General features: G+C 53.0%; 1 protein-coding gene across 1 annotated transcript in view; it reads right to left on the bottom strand.

Annotated features, from left to right (window-relative positions):
* The window catches only part of ptprr (protein tyrosine phosphatase receptor type R), a 281,259-nt gene that overhangs the window by 249,245 nt on the left and 9,824 nt on the right, over window positions 1-22,190 (bottom strand). The window contains exon 2 of the mRNA XM_038780900.1: window positions 10,668-10,990. Coding sequence (XP_038636828.1) covers window positions 10,668-10,990 — 323 coding nt within the window. The remainder of the gene's footprint in view (window positions 1-10,667; window positions 10,991-22,190) is intronic.

The raw sequence follows: 22,190 nt of genomic DNA, 5'->3' as shown, positions 1-22,190 counted from the left end.
TTCGGTGGCTCCCGTTTTGTGTATGTGGAGGGTATGTTTCAGAAGCTGCTGGAGAACGAGGTGTTCCCTTGCCTGCCGGTGGTGGACAGGGCATACAGAGTGCAGGTGAGGCAGCTGCGATGAGGAGGGTCCCGCACGAGCGATGGTGGTCCGGTTCCACAGATACCTGGACAAGGAGCGGGTTCTGCAATGGGCCAAGAGCACACGAAGCTGTACCTGGGACAATAGCACCTTGCATGTTTACCAAGGCCTGAGCACTGAGGTGGCCAGGAGGAAGGGAGGCTACAGGCAGGTGAAGGAGATTTTGTACAAGAACAAGGTGAAATTCGGGCTGGTTTTTCCGGCGCGACTGAGGGTTACGTATGAGAGCCAGCACCACTATTTCGAGGAAACACTATTTCGAAGAACCCGAGGAGGCGATGGACATTGTTATGAAGCAAGGGCTGGCCCTGAGCTGAGGGCGTTTGGAGTCATGGTAGAACTTTTAAGTCTATTTTGTTTCTCTCTCGCTTTGAGAGATGTCTGCATGCTTGGATCCGTTCTTTTCGTTTTTCGACCTTTTTAGGTTGATGTATTTTGTGTTTTTCTTGTTCTTTTTCGTGGTTTCCCTAAATGTTTCCTTTTTGGGGTCTCTTGTTTGGTTGGAGGTTTGGTAGGGTGAAAATAAAAAAAAAGAAAATAGCTAAAAAGGTGTGGTTATGATGGGGGTTTCGGGGGCATTTTCTGCAATCTTTTTCGGTGTGTGGAGGGGAAGGGTTGAGAGTGCCTGGTACTCCTTATCTCTATCTGTTTGATCTAAATTGCATTATTGTAGGGGATGTCTTTGACTTGTATAGCGTGTGTGTTTAAACAGGGCTGGTTTGGGTAAGTGATATGGATGGGCCGGGGGGGGAGGGGAGCCAGGGAACAATGGGTGAGAGACACGCTGGCGCCGAAGCGTGGAGCCACCAGGCTAGCTGGGTGGGCTAGTCAAGCCAGGTGGTGGGGGGGATTCACACAGTTAGACTAGGGCAGAGGTTAAGTGGTAGGATGGTGTTACTAGGGGGGGTGAGGGGGGGAAGTTGATCGGCTGACGAGGATGGAAACTGGACATGGCAACAGTGAGGAGGTCATGGGTGGAGCCGGCCAGGAAGCGGGCCAGAGGAAGCGCGACACATGGCTAGGGGGCTGGCCAAGGAAAGGGGATGGCTGATCGGCAAAGGGGGGGGGGGGATGGCAAAGTACCACCCCAACCAGGTTGATCACCTGGAGTGTTAGAGGGCTAAATGGGTCAGTGAAGAGGGCACGTGTGTTCATGCATTTGCGCATTCTGAAGGCGGACATAGTCATGCTGCAGGAGGTGCACCTGAAAGTGGCAGACCAGGTTAGGTTGAGGAAGGGCTTGGTTAGTCAGGTCTTTCATTCGGGGCTCAACACTAAGACTAGGGGGGGTCGCGATCCTGATTAATAAAAGGGTTCAATTTGGCGGAGGGTACAGTTGCAGATGGGGCGGCAGATTTGTTATGGTTTGGGGTAAGCTCGAAGGGGTGAGAGTAGTCTTGGTCAGTGTGTATGCCCCTAATTGGGATGATGTGGAATTTATCAGGAGGTTGCTAGGCAAGGCTGTAGAGCAGCTTAGAAAGGTAAAAGGCGCGATATATCAGCATGGAGAGAAGGCCAGCAGAATGTTCGCGCAACAACTAAGGAAGAGAGAAGCGGTTAGGGAGATAGGAAGGATAGCGGATGGGGAGGGAAATCTGGTGGGGGACCCGGCAGGGCTGAACAAGGTGTTTAGGGATTTTTATAGTAAGCTATACACTTTGGAACCCCCCAGGGGACCGGAGGGGATGAAATGATTCCTGGACGGACTGACCTTCCCAAGAGTGGGTAGGGGGTTGGTAGACGGACTGAAAGCCCTAGTTAGGATCGAAGAGGTACTGGGGGGGCCAAAAGGTCATGCAGTCGGGTAAAGCCCCGGGGCCGGACGGGTATCCGGTGGAGTTTTACAAGAAGTTTGCCGAGATAGTGAGGCCGGTGCTGGTCAGGGTTTTAAACGAGGCAAGAGACAGAGGGGTCCTATCCCCGACGATATCGCAGGCCACTATTTTGCTTATTCTGAAACGGGATAAAGACCCGGAGGCCGGTGGGTCTTACAGGCTGATCTCTTTGATCAACGCAGATGCTAAGTTACTGGTCAAGATCTTGATGACTAGAACTGAGGACTGTGTACCAGACGTAATTGCGGAGGACCAAACTGGGTTCGTAAAGGGTAGACAACTGGCAGCCAATCTAACAAGGCTGCTCAATGTGATCATGATGCCCCCGGAGAGCAGGGAGGCAGAGATAGTGACAGCTATGGATGCAGAAAAGACTTTCGACCGGGTCAAGTGGGACTATCTGTGGGAGGTGCTGGGATAGTTGGGGGTTCGGGGAGGGGTTCATTGACTGGGCAGGGGGGGAGTGAAACATAAAGTCTCGTTGTATGCGGATGACCTGTTGTCATACGTAGCGGACCCAATGGCGGGGATGGACGGCTTCGTGGAAATCCTGTGGGAATTTGGCCGGTTTTCAGGATATAAATTAAACATGGCTAAGAACGAGTTGTTTGTAATTCAGGCGAGGGGGCAGGAGAGTAGGCTGAAGGGGTTGCCGTTCAGGCTGGTAGGAGAAAGCTTTAAATACTTGGGGATAAAGGTGGCACGGGACTGGGGCAGGTTGCATAAGCTCAACCTGTCCCGACTGGTGGAACGAGTGAAGGAGGAGGTTCGGAGTTGGGATGCTCTCCCGCTGTCACTAGCGGGGAGGGTGCAGACTGTTAAGATGACGATTCTCCCGAGATTCTTGTTCATATTTCAGTGTCTCCCCATTTTCATCCTGAGGTCCTTCTTTAAGAGGCTGAATAAAATTATCCTGGGATTTGTCTGGGCGGGGAAGTCCCCGAGGGTGAGGAAGGTGATGCTTGAAAGGAACAGAGGGGAACGGAGGCTGGCGTTGCCGAACTTCAGCAACTATTACTGGGCGGCCAACATAGTGTTGATAAGGAAATGGATGGTGGGAGCAGGGTCGGTTTGGGAGTGGATGGAGGCTGCTTCGTGCAGGGGCACCAGTTTGGCGGCCCTGGCTAGGGCACCAATGCCGCTCCCGCAAGCGCGGTTCTCCACCAGCCCTATAGTGGTAGTGGCTCTTCGGATCTGGGGCCAGTGGAGGAGGCATGTAGGGGAACTGAGAGCATCAGTGTGGACCCCAATCTGTGGCAATCACCGATTTGCCCCGAGGAACATGGATGGCGGATATTGACTGTGGCGGAGGGCGGGAATTGCAAGGGTGGGTGATCTGTGCTTGGAAGGGAGCTTCCCGAGCATGAGGGCGTTGAAGGAGAAGTTTGGGCTGGTGGGAGGGAATGACTTTAGATACTTACAGGTGCGGGATTTTGTGCACAGGTTGGTGCCGTCCTTCCCACGCCTCCCGCCAAAGGGGAGACAGGACAGGGTAGTATTGAGGGGAAAGGTAGGTGAGGGTAGAGTCTCAGATATTTACAAAGAACTAATGGTAGCAGAGGATACGCAGACTGAGGACCTGAAGCTTAAGTGGGAGGAGGAGCTTGGGGGTGAGATGGAGGACGGTATTTGGGCAGAAGGCCTGAGCAGAGTAAACACGATCGCAGCATGTGCCAGGCTCAGTCTGATCCAATTTAAGGTCGTGCACCGGGCCCACATGACGGTGGCCCGGATGAGTAAATTCTTCGGGCTGGAGGACAAGTGTGCTAGGTGCACCGGTGGGCCGGCTAATCACATGCACATGTTCTGGTCATGCCCTAGACTCAGGGGGTACTGGCAGGGATTCGCGAACATCAGGGGTGGAATTCTCCGACCCCCGCAGGGTCGGGGAATCGCCCGGGGTCGGCGTAAATCCCACCCCCGCCGTGGCTGGAATACTCCGCCACCCGGGAATCGGCAGGAGCGGGAATCACGCCCCGCCAATCGGCGTGCCCCCCGTGGCGATTCTCCGGCCCGCGATGGGCCGAAGTCCCGCCGCTGACAGGGCAATCCCGCCGACGTAGTTTAAACCACCCCTGTGCCGGCGGGATTGGTGGCACGAGCGGGCCCCCGGGGTCCTGGGGGGAGGCACGGGCGATTGGACCCCGGGGGGTGCCCCACGGTGGCCTAGCCCACGATCGGGGCCCACCGATCGGCGGGTGGACCAGTGCCGTGGCGGCACTCTTTTTCTTCTGCCGCCGCCACGGCCTCCACCATGGCGGAGGTGGAAGAGACCCCCTCCACCTCGCATGCGCCGGTGGTGATGTCAGCGGTTGCTGACACTCCGGCGCATGCGCGGACTGGTGAAGGGCTTTTGGCCAGCCCCGACGCCGGGTGGCGTAGCGCCAAAGGCCGTTGGCGCCAATTTTGGCGCCATCGGCAGAGCGGGAGCCACTCCGGCATGGGCCTAGCCCCTAAAGGTGCGGAAAAATCTGCACCCTTGGGGAGGCCCGACGCTGGAGTGGTTGGCGCCACTCCGCTACGCCGGGACCCCCCCGCCCCGCCGGGTAGGGGAGAATTTCGCCCCAGTTCGCGGGATTTGAAAACTGGGGTGGCAATGAGTCCTGAGGTGGCAATCATTGGGGTGTCGGAGGACCCGGGAGTCCAGGAGGAGAAGGAGGCCAATGTCTTGGCCTTTGCTTCCCTGATAGCCCGGCGACGAAGAATTCGGGGGGGGGGGGGGGGTGAGGCTAGGGTAGTGTAGAGTAGGGGGTGGTTTAGACAGGTCCTTGTGCGAATGTATTCGTGGATTGCACTATGTGTTATTTGCTTTTCCTTTTGTACGATACTATACAAAGTCATTGTTTTATATGCGAAAAATGCCTCAATAAAAATTGTTTATAAAATCGGAAACAAAAAAAAAGAAAATGACAGGGCAACCCAGCGTCCACAGATACAGTTCATGGTTAGGGAGGGGAGGACATTACAAAGCAGGATGTTGGTGTGACACAGTTTTAAGATTTGTTCCCTGTATACTTTCACATTTAAAAAAATTCATTCGAGGGATGTGGGCTTTGCTGGCGAGGCCAGTTTTCATGTCCATTCACTCAATGCCCTCGATGAGCTCCTTTCTTGCACTGCTGCTGTCCATCTGGTTGTGGGTACATCCACAGTGCTATGAGGGAGGGAGTTACAGGAATTTGACCCAGGCACAGTGAAGGAACAGCGATATATTTCCAGGTCAGGATGGTGTGTGACCTGTAGGGGAATTTCCAGTTGGTGGTGTTCCCATGGAACTGTAACCCTTGCCCTTCTAGATGGTAGTGGTCATGGATTCGGAAGGTGCTGTCTCAGGCGCATTGGTGAGTTCCTGCCGTGCATCTTGTCAATGGCGCACACTGTTGCCACTGTGCGTGGATGGTGGACGGAGTGAATGTTTGTGGAAGGGGTGTTAAAGTAGCAGGCTGCATTGCACTGGATGATGTTGTGCTTCTTGAGCGTTGTTGGAGCTGCACTCTTCCAGGCAATGGGAGACTATTCCATCCTATTCCTGACTTCCATCTTGTAGATGGTGGACAGGCTTTGGGGAGTCAGGAGGTGAGCTACTGGCTGCAGGATTCCCAGCCTCTTACCTGCTCTTGTAGCCACAGCATTTATATGGCTAGTCCAGTTCAGTTTCTGGGCAATGGTAGCATGCCCCCCCCCCCCCCCCCCCCGCCCCCCCAGATGTTGATAGGGGCTTCAGCAATTGTAACGCCATGAATGTCAAGGGGTGATGGTTTGATTCTCTCTTATTGGAGATGATTATTGCCTGGCATTTGTGTGGCACAAATATTACTTGCCACTTGTCAGCTTCAGTCTGGACATAGTTCTACATTTTGCTGTATTTGGAGATGGACAGCTTTAGTGTCTGAGGCATTGCGAATGGCGCTGAACTTTGCGCAATCATCAGTGACCATCCCCACCTCTGACCTTATGATGAAAGGAAGGTCATTGAAGAAGCAAATGAAGATGGTTGGGCTTGGGCCACTACCCTGAGGCACTCCTGCAGTGATTTTCCTGGTGACTGACGTCCTGGAACCACAACTATCCTCCTTTGAGCCAGGTATGACAAATGTGACAATAATTTTTTTTAAATTGAAGATGGATAACTCTCAATCAAGATTTCTGGAACAAAGATTAAGATTTTTGGCAAACTTTGAGTGTAAAATATGAATACAGTAAAACATTTAAAAATAAATTAGCCACCCCGAAATACATTTAAAATAATTTGGAGATCTGACGTATTGCTTACAAATAAAAACCAAGTTACATTTAAGCCAAGGGACAGCACAGTGGTTAGCACTGCTGCTTCACAGTTCCGGGGACCCGGGTTCAATTCTGGCCTCAGGTGACTGTGTGGAGTTTGCACGTTCTCCCCGTGTCTGTGTGGGTTTCCTCCGAGTGCTCTGGTTTCCTCCCATAGTCCAAAGATGTGCAGGTTAGGTGGATTGGCCATGCTAAATTGCCCTTCGTGTCCAAAAGGTTAGCTGGGTTACTGGGTTAAGGGGATAGGGTGGGACCCTGACCCTAGATAGGGTACTCTTTCTGAGGGTCGGTGCAGACTCGATGGGCTGAATGGCCCCCTTCTGCACTGTATGATTCAATTACCCTTTAGTTTCCGTCGATAATGCAGGAAAGTGGAGTTGAGGTAAATGATAAGCCATAGGCTAATTGATTGATGGAGCAGGCTCGATGGGCCAAATGGCCTACTCCCACTCATAGGCTCTTATGTTCCTAATCCAGTCCAGGTAGACCAGTGAACAAAATACACTATTGATGTCTCCAACACAAAAGACCCCACTGAAGAACAGAGCCACATTTCCTCGCACAAAACCGAGACTGCAAGATATAATAAAATAAATCTAGCCAATTTAGATGATCCTCGGATGGAAGACGGCATCACTCAAGCCAAGTTGACTGAACCCTTTCCGTCATTGTGCAATGCTTACCGTGCATTTTAATTTGATTGGCTTTTGATAATTACAAAATTATGTGTGGATTGAATTGTTAATCATCTGATCAATTCCTTGGCCTTTGATAACAAATTAGGGCAACACGTCAGGAAAGAAATTGATTTTCAATCAGCAGCTCAGCACTGATAGCAACAAAGTACATCAATATCAATGTCAGGTTGTGGGCAGAAATTCAATTAAACTCATTAAACGTAATAAATAGGTAGATTGTAAGTAATTTCAGATTTTTAATTGCATTTTCATCTCTCTTGAACAAACTACTTCTACAATCAGTGTGGAGTTCTCCAGAAAGGCTTCAGTACACTGACATAAGAAACAGGAACAGAGGAACAGGAACATAGCTCCTGGAGTCTGTACCTACCATTCAATGAGATTGTGGCTGATCTGTGAACAAAATTGCAACAAGTCTAGTCAAAGTTTATTTCTATATTGTCTCCAAAATGTCTTTGCTTTCATGCAGGAGCCAAGACTTTCTTGAAATGTTATAATCATAGAATCCCTGCAGTTTGGAAGGAGACCATTCGGCCCAACGAGTCTGCACCGACCCTCGGAAAGAGCACCACACCTAGGCCCAAACCCCATGCTAATTCCATAACCCCACCTCGGGCCAATTTAGCATGGCCTATCCACCTAACCTGCACATCTTTGGACTGTGGGAGGAAACCGGAGCACCCGGAGGCAACCCACGCAGACACGGGGAGAAGGTGCAAACTCCACAGACAGTCACCCGAGGTCGGAATTGAACCCGGGTCCCTGGCCCTGTGAGGCAGCAGTGCTAACCACTGTACCACAGTGCTGCCCCCGTAATCTGGATTTTTGTTAAAGAATGTCCACATCTTAAGCAAGAAATCCGAAATGGAGTTATGTAAATTTGAAAAGGACCAGGATGGAAGATGAAAAGACAATGCTTAATTGACTGCCTTGTTCTGAGATAACTAGTGGAAAAGGAAAAGGTGAATTTTTCAAACAATGTAATGCGTATCATGACCCTTAAAGGGAAAAGTAGGCACAAATAACTTAAATGGTCTGAATGGCCAGAATTTCCCAGCCCAGTTGAGACCATCCAGTCCAACTGAGACCAATGGACCTTTACTGGCTCAACCCGCGGAAAAGACGTAAAACTTTGGCCAATATATTTTTGCTCTCTCTCACTTCAGTTTAGAAATGTTAATACCTTTCGTACCAGTGAATTTTTAAAAATCTTTAAACATTTCTGGTAATAATCATTTAACCATTCCTCTGGTTGGAGATGTCAAAACTAGGGCCCATTGTCTGAGGATAAGCGGTTGGTCACTTATAATAATAATAATCTTTATTATTGTCATAAGTAGGCTTACATTAACACTGTAAGAAGCCTTACAATACCAGGTTAAAGTCCAACAGGTTTGTTTCATACACTAGCTTTCGGAGCACTGCTCCTTCCTCACCTGAGGAAGGAGCTGCGCTCCAAAAGCTAGTGTTTGAAACAAACCTGTTGGACTTTAACCTGGCGTTGTAAGACTTCTTACTCTGCTCACCCCAGTCCAACACCGGCATCTCCACATCATACATTACCACTGCAATGAAGTTACTGTGAAAATCCCCTAGTCGCCACACGCCGGCGCCTGTTTGGTACACAGTAGCACAGTGGTTTGCACAGTTGCTTCACATCCCTGGTTCGATTCCGGCTTGGGTCACTGTCTGTGCAGAGTCTACACGTTCTCCCCGTGTGTGTGGGTTTCCTCCGGGTGCTCCGGTTTCCTCCCATAGTCCAAAGATGTGCAGATTAGGTGGATTGGCCATGATAAATTGTCCTTAGTGTCCAAAAAGGTTGGGTGGGTTACTGGGTTATGGGGATAGGGTGGAAGGCTTAAGTGAGATGCTCTTTCCAAAGGCCGATGCAGACTAGATGGGTTGAATGGTCTCCTTCTGCACTGTAAATTCTATGATTCTATGATACACTGAGGGAGAATTCAGAATTTCCAATTCACCTAACAGCATGTCTTTCGGGACTTGTGGGAGGAAACCAGAGCACCCGGAGGAAACCCATGCAGACACGGGAAGAATGTGCAGATTCCACACAGGCAGTGACCCAAGCCGGGAATCGAACCTGGATTGTGACGCTGTGAAGCAACAGTGCTAGCCACTATGAGAATTTTCTTCACTCAGTGTTGTGAATCTTTGGAATTCTCTACCCCAGAGAGCTGTGGACGCTGCGTCATTGAGTATAGTCAAGCCTGAGACTGATAGATTTCTGGACACTAATGGTGGACTTTAATGTTGGCAATAGGGTCATGCTTTCTGGCTGGAGAATCAACAGGAGCTCAGCATTACCTATGCTAGGAATGGCCCGCTGGAATGAAGCGCGCATTAGGCACTTAACTGGCCAGCGTCCGGGATTCCCCAGGATTTAGAACTCCAGTGCGAGAAATCTTGCCCATTGAGAGTTGCTGGCCAATCCGAGGCTGGCAGTTGTCCATTGCCCATCAGCCACTGGGAGTGTTGGCCACTATCGGCAATGCATCTAGGCAGAAGCCTAGAATCGATGACCTAAGTGGGTGTGGGTGGGATGGGGATTATTGGGAGGTGGCGAGGGTCAGAAGAAAGGGCAGGAAGAAGTGATTCTCAGCGGGGCCCCCTTCCTGATGCCAAGCCCATCAATTAAACATTAAGTGCCTTTCATCCATAAACAAACCTGACTGCTTTCGGGCTCTCTGCATGGTGACTCACCCGCCTGGCTCTAGTTAAATACCAACAGCATCTGGATGAGGCCCTTCAGTGAGCATTAATTGCCCACTTGAGCTCCTCAATTAGTGTCTGCGTGGAAAGGGCATCCATAAAACTCTGTATCCTGAACTTCATCGGGCACAGGTGTGAAGGTGACGGGGTCCCCATCCATACCCTCCCATTCAATCAAATATGACCCTGCCACAAAACATACCGCCAAGGGGTCAGCAAATTCTGTCCAAATGAAATTCAGGGACATGGCAATAGAGCTACTAATAGGATCCCCACCAGTTGCTGAACTCAAGCCTATCCTTGATGAGAGAGTTTTGCTCAATGTCAACATTTCTTACAGACACCCAGTGTCCCAGCTATCCCCTATTTTTATGTGTTCAAATGCCCATCATCTGTTTCCTTAACAATGTAATTGATAAGGTATTGACACTGACAATCTGAGGGAATTGAGTCAGACATTTTGGAACTGAGGGAGTTTACTTCTCAGGCGAGACTGAGCAGCCAGTACTCTTCTCTCTAAACAAAATAGAACAGGAGTATCCTAATACAGGTTGTTACGATTATGAAAAGGTTTGATGGGGTAGATGTTTCCACATGTGGGCGAGACCTGAACCAAGGATCGTAAATAAACCCTCGTCACTCATGAATCCAGATGGGAATACATTTTCCAGAGCTCAGTTAGAATGTGAAATCCTCTACCATGGGGATTAGGTGAGGTGCAAAGCACAGATGCATCTAAGAGGAAGCTAGATAGAAATGTGAGGGGGAAGGAAATAGGATAAGGGGATGATGTTAGATGAAGAAGAGTGAGAGGTGGTTCATTTAGAGGGCAAACACTAATCAGACCAATTGGGATCAATGGTCTGTCTCTGTGTGTTGATATGTTGTGGTGCCCCTGAAAGAGAAAAGGTTTAAGAATTCCTGCTGATCAAACACTTGTCAAAGAAACGTTGCCTTATATTTTTAAACTAATACTCACCACTGATATCAAGTCATCGTCAGGAACAGGGAGCTTTTCAATTTCTAACTGCTGGTCATTATTTGCTACAAAGTGCACACTTCGCTCATTTGATACTCTAGGTAAAGCAGATTTGACAATCAAGGCGGGATGTGGTCTTTTCCGGTCCATATACTCACTGAACGATGGCATATTTATTGTGCTTCTTTGCCTTTCTGTGACACTTAAGTCCACATCTTTATCAATGCTTTGAACTTGATGATATATAATTACTGGTTTTCCACTGCCAGCTGACTTTCTTGGACTTCTGGGTTTGAAGTGTTCATGATCTCCTGAAAAGGACCCTAAAAATAGAGCAATTAGAGGAAGATCAATTCCAGTTTCTGCAAACTAATTCAGCTATTAACACAATACTTTTGCCAATAGGCAGACAAACACATTTTTTTAATCTCTTGGGGCTGCTGATTTTTTATTTATTCATTGGATGTTGGTGTCACTGAGCATTTATTGCCCTTGAACTGAATGGCTTGCTCGGACATTTCAGAAGGTATTGAAGACAACCACATCAGTGTGGGCGGAGCCACTTATAGGCTAGACAGTGTAAAGCTGGCAGATTTCCTTCCTGAAAGGACATTAGTGAACCAGATGGGTTTGTATGACAATCGTTTCATAGTCATCATTCGCCAGGGTGGGATTCGAACCAGGGTCCTTAGAGCATTAACCCTGGTGTCTGGATTACTAGCCCAGCAACAATACAACTACGCCACTGCCTCCCCTCACAAAGATTCGATGTGTAAGTAGGATTAGTCACAGGGGGTTGCTTATCTGACAGCTTATGGGCAAATATTCAAAAATGGAACTCCTGCTCACAATATCCAAGTGTGGAAATGTATTGGGTCCATGTTAAACATAAATATTGGTTAACATGACAATTGTCCCATTCTTAAAAAATTATAAATAGTTATTTTACTGTCTTCTAGAAAAAGAGTCATATATGCATTAAATTCTCTATTTGCATGCACTGGTAGAACTGCAGTGTTAGTTTGTGCCCAGATTAGATTCCCCTGCCCCCTTTCCTTTGCACAATAGTTTAGGCTTGGGAGAGGCTTGGGACAACTTTCATAAGTCTGCACCAGTGCATGGAGAGCTAGGGCAAGGGTAAAGTGACAGGAATGCCTGAGTGTTCCGATTTTACTTCATGGAATGTATTCCTGGTGGGCAGAAGAAACAAGTGAGATTAAAAAAAATAGTTAGTCGACATCATTGCAAACTATTTCCAGACTTTGCATTGGGGTCTATACTGTTTCCAAATCGCACATACATACTAACCATTCTGGGATTTCACTGTTACAGATGTTGAAAGGACAAGGAAGAAGATTTACTTGAGGTCACTTTGGGCTGATTTTTTTTTTCAAACTTGTCTTTTTTTATATTTTCATTCTATTGGGACTGAAGTTCTCGAACGCCTTGTGAGGTGCTGCATAAAAGAAGCCATGCCAGAGGGATCGTCAAAAGCAATTGCCCTCACCCAGTCACAGACTGGCATAACCAGTGATTGTACCATTCAAATCCTGCATCAAGCGTGTATCCATCTATTCCCACGTGTGTTTCAACATAGTCATGTGGAGGATGGTGTTACAGAATGGAACAGAATTGAAAATGAAATGAAAATCGCTTATTGTCACGAGTAGGCTTCAATGAAGTTACTGTGAAAAGCCCCTAGTCGCCACATTCCGGCGCCTGTCCGGAAGGCTGGTACGGGAATCGAACCGTGCTGCTGGCCTGCTTGGTCTGCTTTAAAAGCCAGCGATTTAGCCTGGTGAGCTAAACCAGCCCAGAATTCAACCCTCTATCGAAATGCCTCGCATCAACTCATGTCCACTTTGGGATATCAAAGAAAGGGTCGAGTGATGGGCTACCATTTGTATACACTTCAATCTTCCTGTCTCTTAAGAAACAAGTGAGATTAAAAAAAATAGTTAGTCGACATCATTGCAAACTAATTTCCAGACTTTGCATTGGGGTCTATACTGTTTCCAAATCGCACATACATACTAACCATTCTGGGATTTTCACTGTTACAGATGTTGAAAGGACAAGGAAGAAGATTTACTTGAGGTCACTTTGGCTGATTTTTTTTTTTCAAACTTGTCTTTTTTTATATTTCATTCTATTCGGACTGAAGTTCTCGAACGCCTTGTGAGGTGCTGCATAAAAGAAGCCATGCCAGAGGGATCGTCAAAAGCAATTGCCCTCACCCAGTCACAGACTGGCATAACCAGTGATTGTACCATTCAAATCCTGCATCAAGCGTGTATCCATCTATTCCCACGTGTGTTTCAACATAGTCATGTGGAGGATGGTGTTACAGAATGGAACAGAATTGAAAATGAAATGAAAATGAAATGAAAATCGCTTATTGTCACGAGTAGGCTTCAATGAAGTTACTGTGAAAAGCCCCTAGTCGCCACATTCCGGCGCCTGTCCGGGAAGGCTGGTACGGGAATCGAACCGTGCTGCTGGCCTGCTTGGTCTGCTTTAAAAGCCAGCGATTTAGCCTGGTGAGCTAAACCAGCCCAGAATTCAACCCTCTATCGAAATGCCTCGCATCAACTCATGTCCACTTTGGGATATCAAAGAAAGGGTCGAGTGATGGGCTACCATTTGTATACTCTTCAATCTTCCTGTCTCTTAATCGCTGCCCACCATTTCATCATTTGTTCCTTTAATCGTGGGTGAAATGCCTTTGTTGGCTTTCTAAAGACACTCGGTATTTCTGTCAGCGCAGACTGAAACCTACACTTCCAGAGCTGTATCTGGCTCAGTGAGGACTCCAGTGCTCCAAACCTTAATCGATTGAACCCACTTTGATGCCAACTAAATGGATTGTTTCATTTTTTAACCCCTTTATTAACATTGTACTTGTGAGAAAATATCATTCAATTACCAACTTTTTATATAAATGTATGTGTTTTGTATATCTCACAGCACTTCAGCCATGACACCAATTCAGATTTTATTCACAATTCTTTAACATGTCTGCTGTGTGGGCGAAAACATTTGCTGTTCTCTCTGCCGGAAGGACATTTAATGAGGCGGGATGATGGTGTCTTGGAACCCAGCTGCCTTCCTGTCTCCGCCACAATTTAATTATGGTGGGAATGTCTAGGCAAGACTTTATCACCCCAGCACCAATTGAAGCCCTTAAGTAGCCATTTAATAGCCATTTAGAGGCCTCATTCCAACGCCGCTGATATTAACCCAGGTTCAGGCAGGCCTGTCACCATGTGGCGTGCATGATAGCAGCACACATGCAGCCATCTTGTCAGCTGCCGGAGGTGGGGTAGAGAATGTGTGCTCAATCAAAAGCACTCAGTGCCTGATTGAGGGACTTTGCATCAGGAAAAAGTGTGGGGGGGCGGGGAGTTGCTGCTGAGAACCAACCCCTTGCCTTGTTGCTGACACCCCTGCACTCCTATTCTTGTGACCCTCACCCACAAATACTCATCTCAAAAATACCTTTGGCGAGGTAGTTCTGCAATCCTGGGACTCCAGTGCCTGCCCTTCTGCCGTTGCTGAGCACAAAAGCTGCCGGCCTCTGATTGGCCAGCAGCTCTCGGCAGGCCAGATTCAATGCCATGGTGTTTTGATTCTGGGGAAGGCACTGACTGATTGGCTTGTGGTTCAGTGGGCCTTCCTGAAAAGAGGCAGCGCACATCTCTCTCCAGCCGGTAGACAAACCCCCTGGTACCTCAACAAGATTCTATCTCACACTTCTAGCCTTGACTTCCAGCTCCATCTGCAGCTTTGTTTACTTTTCTCTGAGTGCACGCCCAGGCTTGTCCAATCGAGCACAGTGAGCATCAACAGCACACAGACTCACATAATCAAACACAGAACAATTAATCAGTACAAAAGCCTATAAAATATTATTGAAATGTGTCCTGTTTTCCATTATTACTGGTGTATGGGTAACAGCATTGTGACTCTTAAGATAACTATGCTTTTGACTAAATTTAAAAATGGCTCTTCTTGTAATTAAAGTAGCAAGTCCCTGTCTTTTGTAACATTTCCCTTTAATTGTCCCCATTTTAAAAAAACAATCATGAATAAAGGGGTTTCCACACTCAGAGGCAGTCACTGTTTTTATTTGTCCATCTTCGTAAATCGATTTCAGAATTTAGAAGGAAAATACAGCTTGCATATAAAATGAGCACACTTGGAAAAAGGAAAAATTGTGTTGAGTTGACACCAATTAACCATCTCCATAACAACTACTGAAAATTAACTGCCCTTTCTGCTACATAACATTGCCGAGGCATTAGATACAAAATGTGTGGAAGGAGAAATCAAGTGAACCTTTTGCCGAGATCGAACCAAATCTGCAGCCGGATCTCTTTACCAATACACAGATGTACTGATCCATGAAACATGAGCGCCACCATCAAGTTACCATTTCAGCAAGATTGGCACCACCTCCTAACTATTTTGGCACTTCCTTCCACCAATAGATAAAAATCTACCTCAATGGGTTGGACTGGTTACTTGACAATAGATACAGGAAAAGTCAAATCAGTCCCTCAAGCATGTTCTGCCATTCTATGAGATTGTGCCTTGTCTGTATCATGACCCCGTCCACCTTTCTTGGTTCCATATTCTTTTCTGGCATGCAAAAATAAATTGATCTCTGATTTAGAAATTATTAATTGGGCTGGTATCCACTGCTTTTTGAGGCAGAGCTCCACACTTAGACCACTTTCATCAAAGAGCAAGGCTGAGAGTGTGGAGTGTGAGAGCAGCAAGAGGATGTAAGAGTGATTCTGGATGGGAGCAGTGCGTTACCACCTGGGAGGGAGCAGCGCATTATCTCGGAGGAAGAGGCAAGGGACTATCTGGGAGGGAGCGGGGTGAGACTGTCTGGGGGCAGCGGTGTGAGACTGTCTGGGGGGGAGGGGGGTGAGACTGTCTGGGGGGAGCGGTGTCAGACTGTCTGGGGGGAGCGGTGTGAGACTGTCTGGGGGGGAGGGGTGTGAGACTGTCTGGGGGGAGCGGTGTCAGACTGTCTGGGGGGAGCGGTGTGAGACTGTCTGGGGGCAGCGGTGTGAGGCTGTCTGCGGGGAGCGGGGTGAGACTGTCTGGGGAGAGCGGTGTCAGACTGTCTGGGGGGAGGTGTGAGACAGTCTGGGGGGGACAGTGTGAGACTGTCTGGGGGGAGCGGTGTGAGACTGTCTGGGGGGAGCGGTGTGAGACTGTCTGGGGGGAGCGGTGTGAGACTGTCTGGGGGGGAGCGGTGTGAGACTGTCTGGGGGGAGCGGTGTGAGACTGTCTGGGGAGAGCGGTGTGAGACTGTCTGGGGGAGCGGTGTGAGACTGTCTGGGGGGAGCGGTGTGAGAATGTCTGGGGGAACGGTGTGAGACTGTCTGGGGGGGTGTGAGACTGTCTGGGGAGCGGTGTCAGACTGTCTGGGGGGGGTGTGAGACAGTCTGGGGGGAGCGGTGTGAGACTGTCTGGAGGGAGCGGGGTGAGACTGTCTGGGGGGAGCGGTGTGAGACTGTCTGGGGGGAGCGGTGTGAGACTGTCCGGGGGGAGCGGTGTGAGACTGTCTGGGGGAGCGGTGTCAGACTGTCTGGGGGGAGCAGTGTGAGTCTGTCTGGGGGGAGCGGTGTGAGACTGTCTGGGGGGAGCGGTGTGAGACTGTCTGGGGGGAGCGGTGTGAGACTGTCTGGGGGGAGCGGGGTGAGACTTTCTGGGGGGAGCGGTGTGAGACTGTCTGGGGGAGCAGTGTGAGACTGTCTGGGGGGGGACAGTGTGAGACTGTCTGGGGGGAGCGGTGTGAGACTGTCTGGGGGCAGCAGTGTGAGACTGTCTGCGGGGAGCGGGCTGAGACTGTCTGGGGGCAGCGGTGTGAGACTGTCTGCGGGGAGCGGGGTGAGACTGTCTGGGGGGAGAGGTGTGAGACTGTCTGCGGGGAGGGGTGTGTGACTGTCTGGGGGGTGTCAGACTGTCAGGGGGGAGCAGTTTGAGACTGTCTGGGGGGAGCGGTGTGAGACTGTCCGGGGGGAGCGGTGTGAGACTGTCTGGGGAGAGCTGTGTGAGACTGTCCGGGGAGAGCGGTGTGAGACTGTCCGGGGGGAGCGGTGTGAGACTGTCTGGGGAGAGCGGTGTCAGACTGTCTGGGGGGAGCGGGGTGAGACTGTCTGGGGACAGCGGTGTGAGACTGTCTGCGGGGAGCGGGGTGAGACTGTCTGGGGGCAGCGGTGTGAGACTGTCTGGGGGGAGTGGTGTGAGTCTGTCTGGGGGGAGCGGAGTGAGACTGTCTGGGGGGAGCGGTGTGAGACTGTCTGGGGGGAGCGGGGTGAGACTGTCTGGGAGGAGCGGTGTGAGACTGTCTGGGGAAGCGGTGTGAGACTGTCTGGGGGGGACAGTGTGAGACTGTCTGGGGGGAGCGGTGTGAGACTGTCTGGGGGGAGCGGGGTGAGACTGTCTGGGGGCAGCGGTGTGAGACTGTCTGCGGGGAGCGGGGTGAGACTGTCTGGGGGGAGAGGTGTGAGACTGTCTGCGGGGAGGGGTGTGTGACTGTCTGGGGGGTGTCAGACTGTCAGGGGGGAGCGGTGTGAGACTGTCTGGGGGGGAGCGGTGTGAGACTGTCTGGGGGGAGCGGTGTGAGACTGTCTGGGGGGAGCGGTGTGAGACTGTCCGGGGGAGGGGTGTGAGACTGTCTGGGGGGAGCGGTGTGAGACTGTCTGGGGAGCCGTGTCAGACTGTCTGGGGGGGGTGTGAGACTGTCTGGGGGGAGCGGTGTGAGACTGTCTGGGGGGAGGGGTGTGAGACTGTCTGGGGGGAGCGGTGTGAGACTGTCTGAGGGGAGCGGTGTGAGACTGTCTGGGTAGTGGTGTGAGACTGTCCGGGGGGAGCGGTGTGAGACTGTCTGGGAGGAGCGGTGTGAGACTGTCTGGGTAGTGGTGTGAGACTGTCCGGGGGGAGCGGTGTGAGACTGTCTGGGGGGAGCGGTGTGAGACTGTCTGGGGGGGAGCAGTGTCAGACTGTCTGGGGGGAGCGGTGTGAGACTGTCTGGGGGAGAGGTGTGAGACTCTCTGGGGGGAGCGGTGTGAGACTGTCTGGGGGGAGCGGTGTGAGACTGTCTGGGGGGAGCGTTGTGAGACTGTCTGGGGGAGCGGTGTGAGACTGTCTGGGGGAGCGGTGTGAGACTGTCTGGGTAGCGGTGTGAGACTGTCTGGGGGGAGCGGTGTGAGACTGTCTGGGGAGAGCGGTGTGAGACTGTCTGGGGGGAGCGGTGTGAGACTGTCTGGGGGCAGCGGTGTGAGACTGTCTGGGGGGAGCGGTGTGAGACTGTCTGGGGGCAGCGGTGTGAGACTGTCTGCGGGGAGCGGGGTGAGACTGTCTGGGGAGAGCGGTGTCAGACTGTCTGGGGGGGGTGTGAGACAGTCTGGGGGGGACAGTGTGAGACTGTCTGGGGGGAGCGGTGGTGAGACTGTCTGGGGGGAGCGGTGTGAGACTGTCTGGGGGGAGCGGTGTGAGACTGTCTGGGGGGAGCGGTGTGAGACTGTCTGGGGGAGCGGTGTGAGACTGTCTGGGGGGAGCGGTGTGAGACTGTCTGGGGGGAGCGGTGTGAGACTCTCTGGGGGGAGCGGTGTGAGACTGTCTGGGGGAACGGTGTGAGACTGTCTGGGGGGGTGTGAGACTGTCTGGGGGAGCGGTGTCAGACTGTCGGGGGGGGTGTGAGACAGTCTGGGGGGAGCGGCGTGAGACTGTCTGGGGGGAGCAGTGTGAGACTGTCTGGGGGGAGCGGTGTGAGACTGTCTGGAGGGAGCGGGGTGAGACTGTCTGGGGGGAGCGGTGTGAGACTGTCTGGGGGGAGCGGTGTGAGACTGTCTGGGGGGAGCGGTGTCAGACTGTCTGGGGGGAGCAGTGTGAGTCTGTCTGGGGGGAGCGGTGTGAGACTGTCTGGGGGGAGCGGTGTGAGACTGTCTGGGGGGAGCGGTGTGAGACTGTCTGGGGGGAGCGGGGTGAGACTGTCTGGGGGGAGCGGTGTGAGACTGTCTGGGGGAGCAGTGTGAGACTGTCTGGGGGGGACAGTGTGAGACTGTCTGGGGGGAGCGGTGTGAGACTGTCTGGGGGCAGCAGTGTGAGACTGTCTGCGGGGAGCGGGGTGAGACTGTCTGGGGGCAGCGGTGTGAGACTGTCTGCGGGGAGCGGGGTGAGACTGTCTGGGGGGAGAGGTGTGAGACTGTCTGCGGGGAGGGCTGTGTGACTGTCTGGGGGGTGTCAGACTGTAAGGGGGGAGCGGTTTGAGACTGTCTGGGGGGAGCGGTGTGAGACTGTCCGGGGGAGCGGTGTGAGACTGTCTGGGGGGAGCGGTGTGAGACTGTCTGGGGGGAGCGGTGTGAGACTGTCCGGGGGGAGCGGTGTGAGACTGTCTGGGGAGAGCGGTGTCAGACTGTCTGGGGGGAGCGGTGTGAGTCTGTCTGCGGGGAGCGGGGTGAGACTGTCTGCGGGGAGCGGTGTGAGACTGTCTGGGGGGAGCGGTGTGAGTCTGTCTGGGGGGAGCGGTGTGAGACTGTCTGGGGGGAGCGGGGTGAGACTGTCTGGGGGAGCGGGGTGAGACTGTCTGGGGGGGGCGGGGTGAGACTGTCTGGGGGGGAGCGGGGTGAGACTGTCTGGGAGGAGCGGTGTGAGACTGTCTGGGGGAGCGGTGTGAGACTGTCTGGGGGGGGGCAGTGTGAGACTGTCTGGGGGGAGCGGTGTGAGACTGTCTGGGGGCAGCAGTGTGAGACTGTCTGCGGGGAGCGGGGTGAGACTGTCTGGGGGGAGCGGTGTGAGACTGTCTGCGGGGAGCGGGTGAGACTGTCTGGGGGGAGAGGTGTGAGACTGTCTGCGGGGAGGGGTGTGAGACTGTCTGGGGGAGCGGTGTGAGACTGTCTGGGGGGAGCGGTGTGAGACTGTCCTGGGGGGAGGGGTGTGAGACTGTCTGGGGGGAGCGGTGTGAGACTGTCCTGGGGGAGCCGTGTCAGACTGTCTGGGGGGAGCAGTGTGAGACTGTCTGGGGGGAGCGGTGTGAGACTGTCATGGGGGGAGGGGTGTGAGACTGTCTGGGGGGAGCGGTGTGAGACTGTCTGAGGGGAGCGTGTGAGACTGTCTGGGTAGTGGTGTGAGACTGTCCGGGGGAGCGGTGTGAGACTGTCTGGGGGGAGCGGTGTGAGACTGTCTGGGGGGAGCGGTGTGAGACTGTCTGGGGGGAGCGGTGTGAGACTGTCTGGGGGGAGCGTTGTGAGACTGTCTGGGGGAGCGGTGTGAGACTGTCTGGGGGGAGCGGTGTGAGATTGTCTGGTAGCGGTGTGAGACTGTCTGGGGGGAGCGGTGTGAGACTGTCTGGGGGGAGCGGTGTGAGACTGTCTGGGGGAGCGGTGTGAGACTGTCTGGGGGGAGCGGTGTGAGACTGTCTGGGGCAGCGGTGTGAGACGTCTGGGGGGAGCGGTGTGAGACTGTCTGGGTAGCGGTGTGAGATTGTCTGGGGGGAGCAGTGTGAGATTGTCTGGGGGAACAGTGTTAGACTGTCTGGGGGAGCAGTGTGAGACTGTCTGGGGGGAGCGGTGTGGAGACTGTCTGGGGGGAGCGGTGTGAGACTGTCTGGGGGAGCGGTGTGAGACTGTCTGGGGGAGCGGTGTGAGACTGTCTGGGGGAGCGGTGTGAGATTGTCTGGGGGGGAGCAGTGTGAGATTGTCTGGGGGGAACAGTGTTAGACTGTCTGGGGGAGCAGTGTGAGACTGTCTGGGGGAGCGGTGTCAGACTGTCTGGGGGGGTGTGAGACTGTCTGGGGGGGAGCGGTGTGAGACTGTCTGGGGGGAACAGTGTTAGACTGTCTGGGGGAGCAGTGTGAGACTGTCTGGGGGAGCAGTGTGAGACTGTCTGGGGGGAGCAGTGTGAGACTGTCTGTGGGTAGCGGTGTGAGACTGTCTGGGGGTAGCGGTGTGAAACTGGGGGAGCGGTGTGAGACTGTCTGGGGGGGAGCGGTGTGAGACTGTCTGGGGGGGTGTGAGACTGTCTGTGGGTAGCGGTGTGAGACTGTCTGGGGGTAGCGGTGTGAAACTGGGGGAGCGGTGTGAGACTGTCTGGGGGTAGCAGTGTGAGACTGTCTGGGGGTAGCAGTGTGAGACTGTCTGGGGGAGCGGTGTGAGACTGTCTGGGGGGAGCGGTGTGAGACTGTCTGGGGGTAGCAGTGTGAGACTGTCTGGTGGAGCGTTGTGAGACTGTCTGGGTAGCGGTGTGAGACTGTCTGGGGGGAGCGGTGTGAGTCTGTCTGCGGGGAGCGGGGTGAGACTGTCTGGGGGGAGCGGTGTGAGACTGTCTGGGGGGAGCGGGGTGAGACTGTCTGGGAGGAGCGGTGTGAGACTGGTCTGGGGAGCGGTGTGAGACTGTCTGGGGGGGACAGTGTGAGACTGTCTGGGGGGAGCGGTGTGAGACTGTCTGGGGGCAGCAGTGTGAGACTGTCTGCGGGGAGCGGGGTGAGACTGTCTGGGGCAGCGGGGTGAGACTGTCTGCGTGGAGAGGTGTGAGACTGTCTGCGGGGAGGGGTGTGTGACTGTCTGGGGGGTGTCAGACTGTCAGGGGGGAGCGGTGTGAGACTGTCTGGGGGGAGCGGTGTGAGACTGTCTGGGGGAGCGGGGTGAGACTGTCTGGGGGAGCGGTGTGAGACTGTCTGGGGGGAGCGGTGTGAGACTGTCTGGGGGAGCGGTGTGAGATTGTCTGGGGGGAGCAGTGTGAGATTGTCTGGGGGGAACAGTGTTAGACTGTCTGGGGGAGCAGTGTGAGACTGTCTGGGGGAGCGGTGTCAGACTGTCTGGGGGGGTGTGAGACTGTCTGGGGGAGCGGTGTGAGACTGTCTGGGGGGAGCGGTGTGAGACTGTCTGGGGGGAACAGTGTTAGACTGTCTGGGGGGAGGTAGTGTGAGACTGTCTGTGGGTAGCGGTGTGAGACTGTCTGGGGGTAGCGGTGTGAAACTGGGGGAGCGGTGTGAGACTGTCTGGGGGTAGCAGTGTGAGACTGTCTGGGGGTAGCAGTGTGAGACTGTCTGGGGGAGCGGTGTGAGACTGTTTGGGGGTAGCAGTGTGAGACTGTCTGGTGGAGCGGTGTGAGACTGTCTGGGGGGAGCGGTGTGAGACTGTCTGGGGGTAGCAGTGTGAGACTGTCTGGTGGAGCGTTGTGAGACTGTCTGGGTAGCGGTGTGAGACTGTCTGGGGGGAGCGGTGTGAGTCTGTCTGGGGGAGCGGGGTGAGACTGTCTGGGGGGAGCGGTGTGAGACTGTCTGGGGGAGCGGGGTGAGACTGTCTGGGAGGAGCGGTGTGAGACTGTCTGGGGAGCGGTGTGAGACTGTCTGGGGGGGGACAGTGTGAGACTGTCTGGGGGGAGCGGTGTGAGACTGTCTGGGGGCAGCAGTGTGAGACTGTCTGCGGGGAGCGGGGTGAGACTGTCTGGGGGCAGCGGGGTGAGACTGTCTGCGTGGAGAGGTGTGAGACTGTCTGCGGG

This window comes from Scyliorhinus canicula, chromosome 20, assembly GCF_902713615.1.
Source record: "Scyliorhinus canicula chromosome 20, sScyCan1.1, whole genome shotgun sequence".
Classification (NCBI taxonomy): domain Eukaryota; kingdom Metazoa; phylum Chordata; class Chondrichthyes; order Carcharhiniformes; family Scyliorhinidae; genus Scyliorhinus; species Scyliorhinus canicula.
This window is presented reverse-complemented; position numbering and strand designations above follow the sequence as displayed.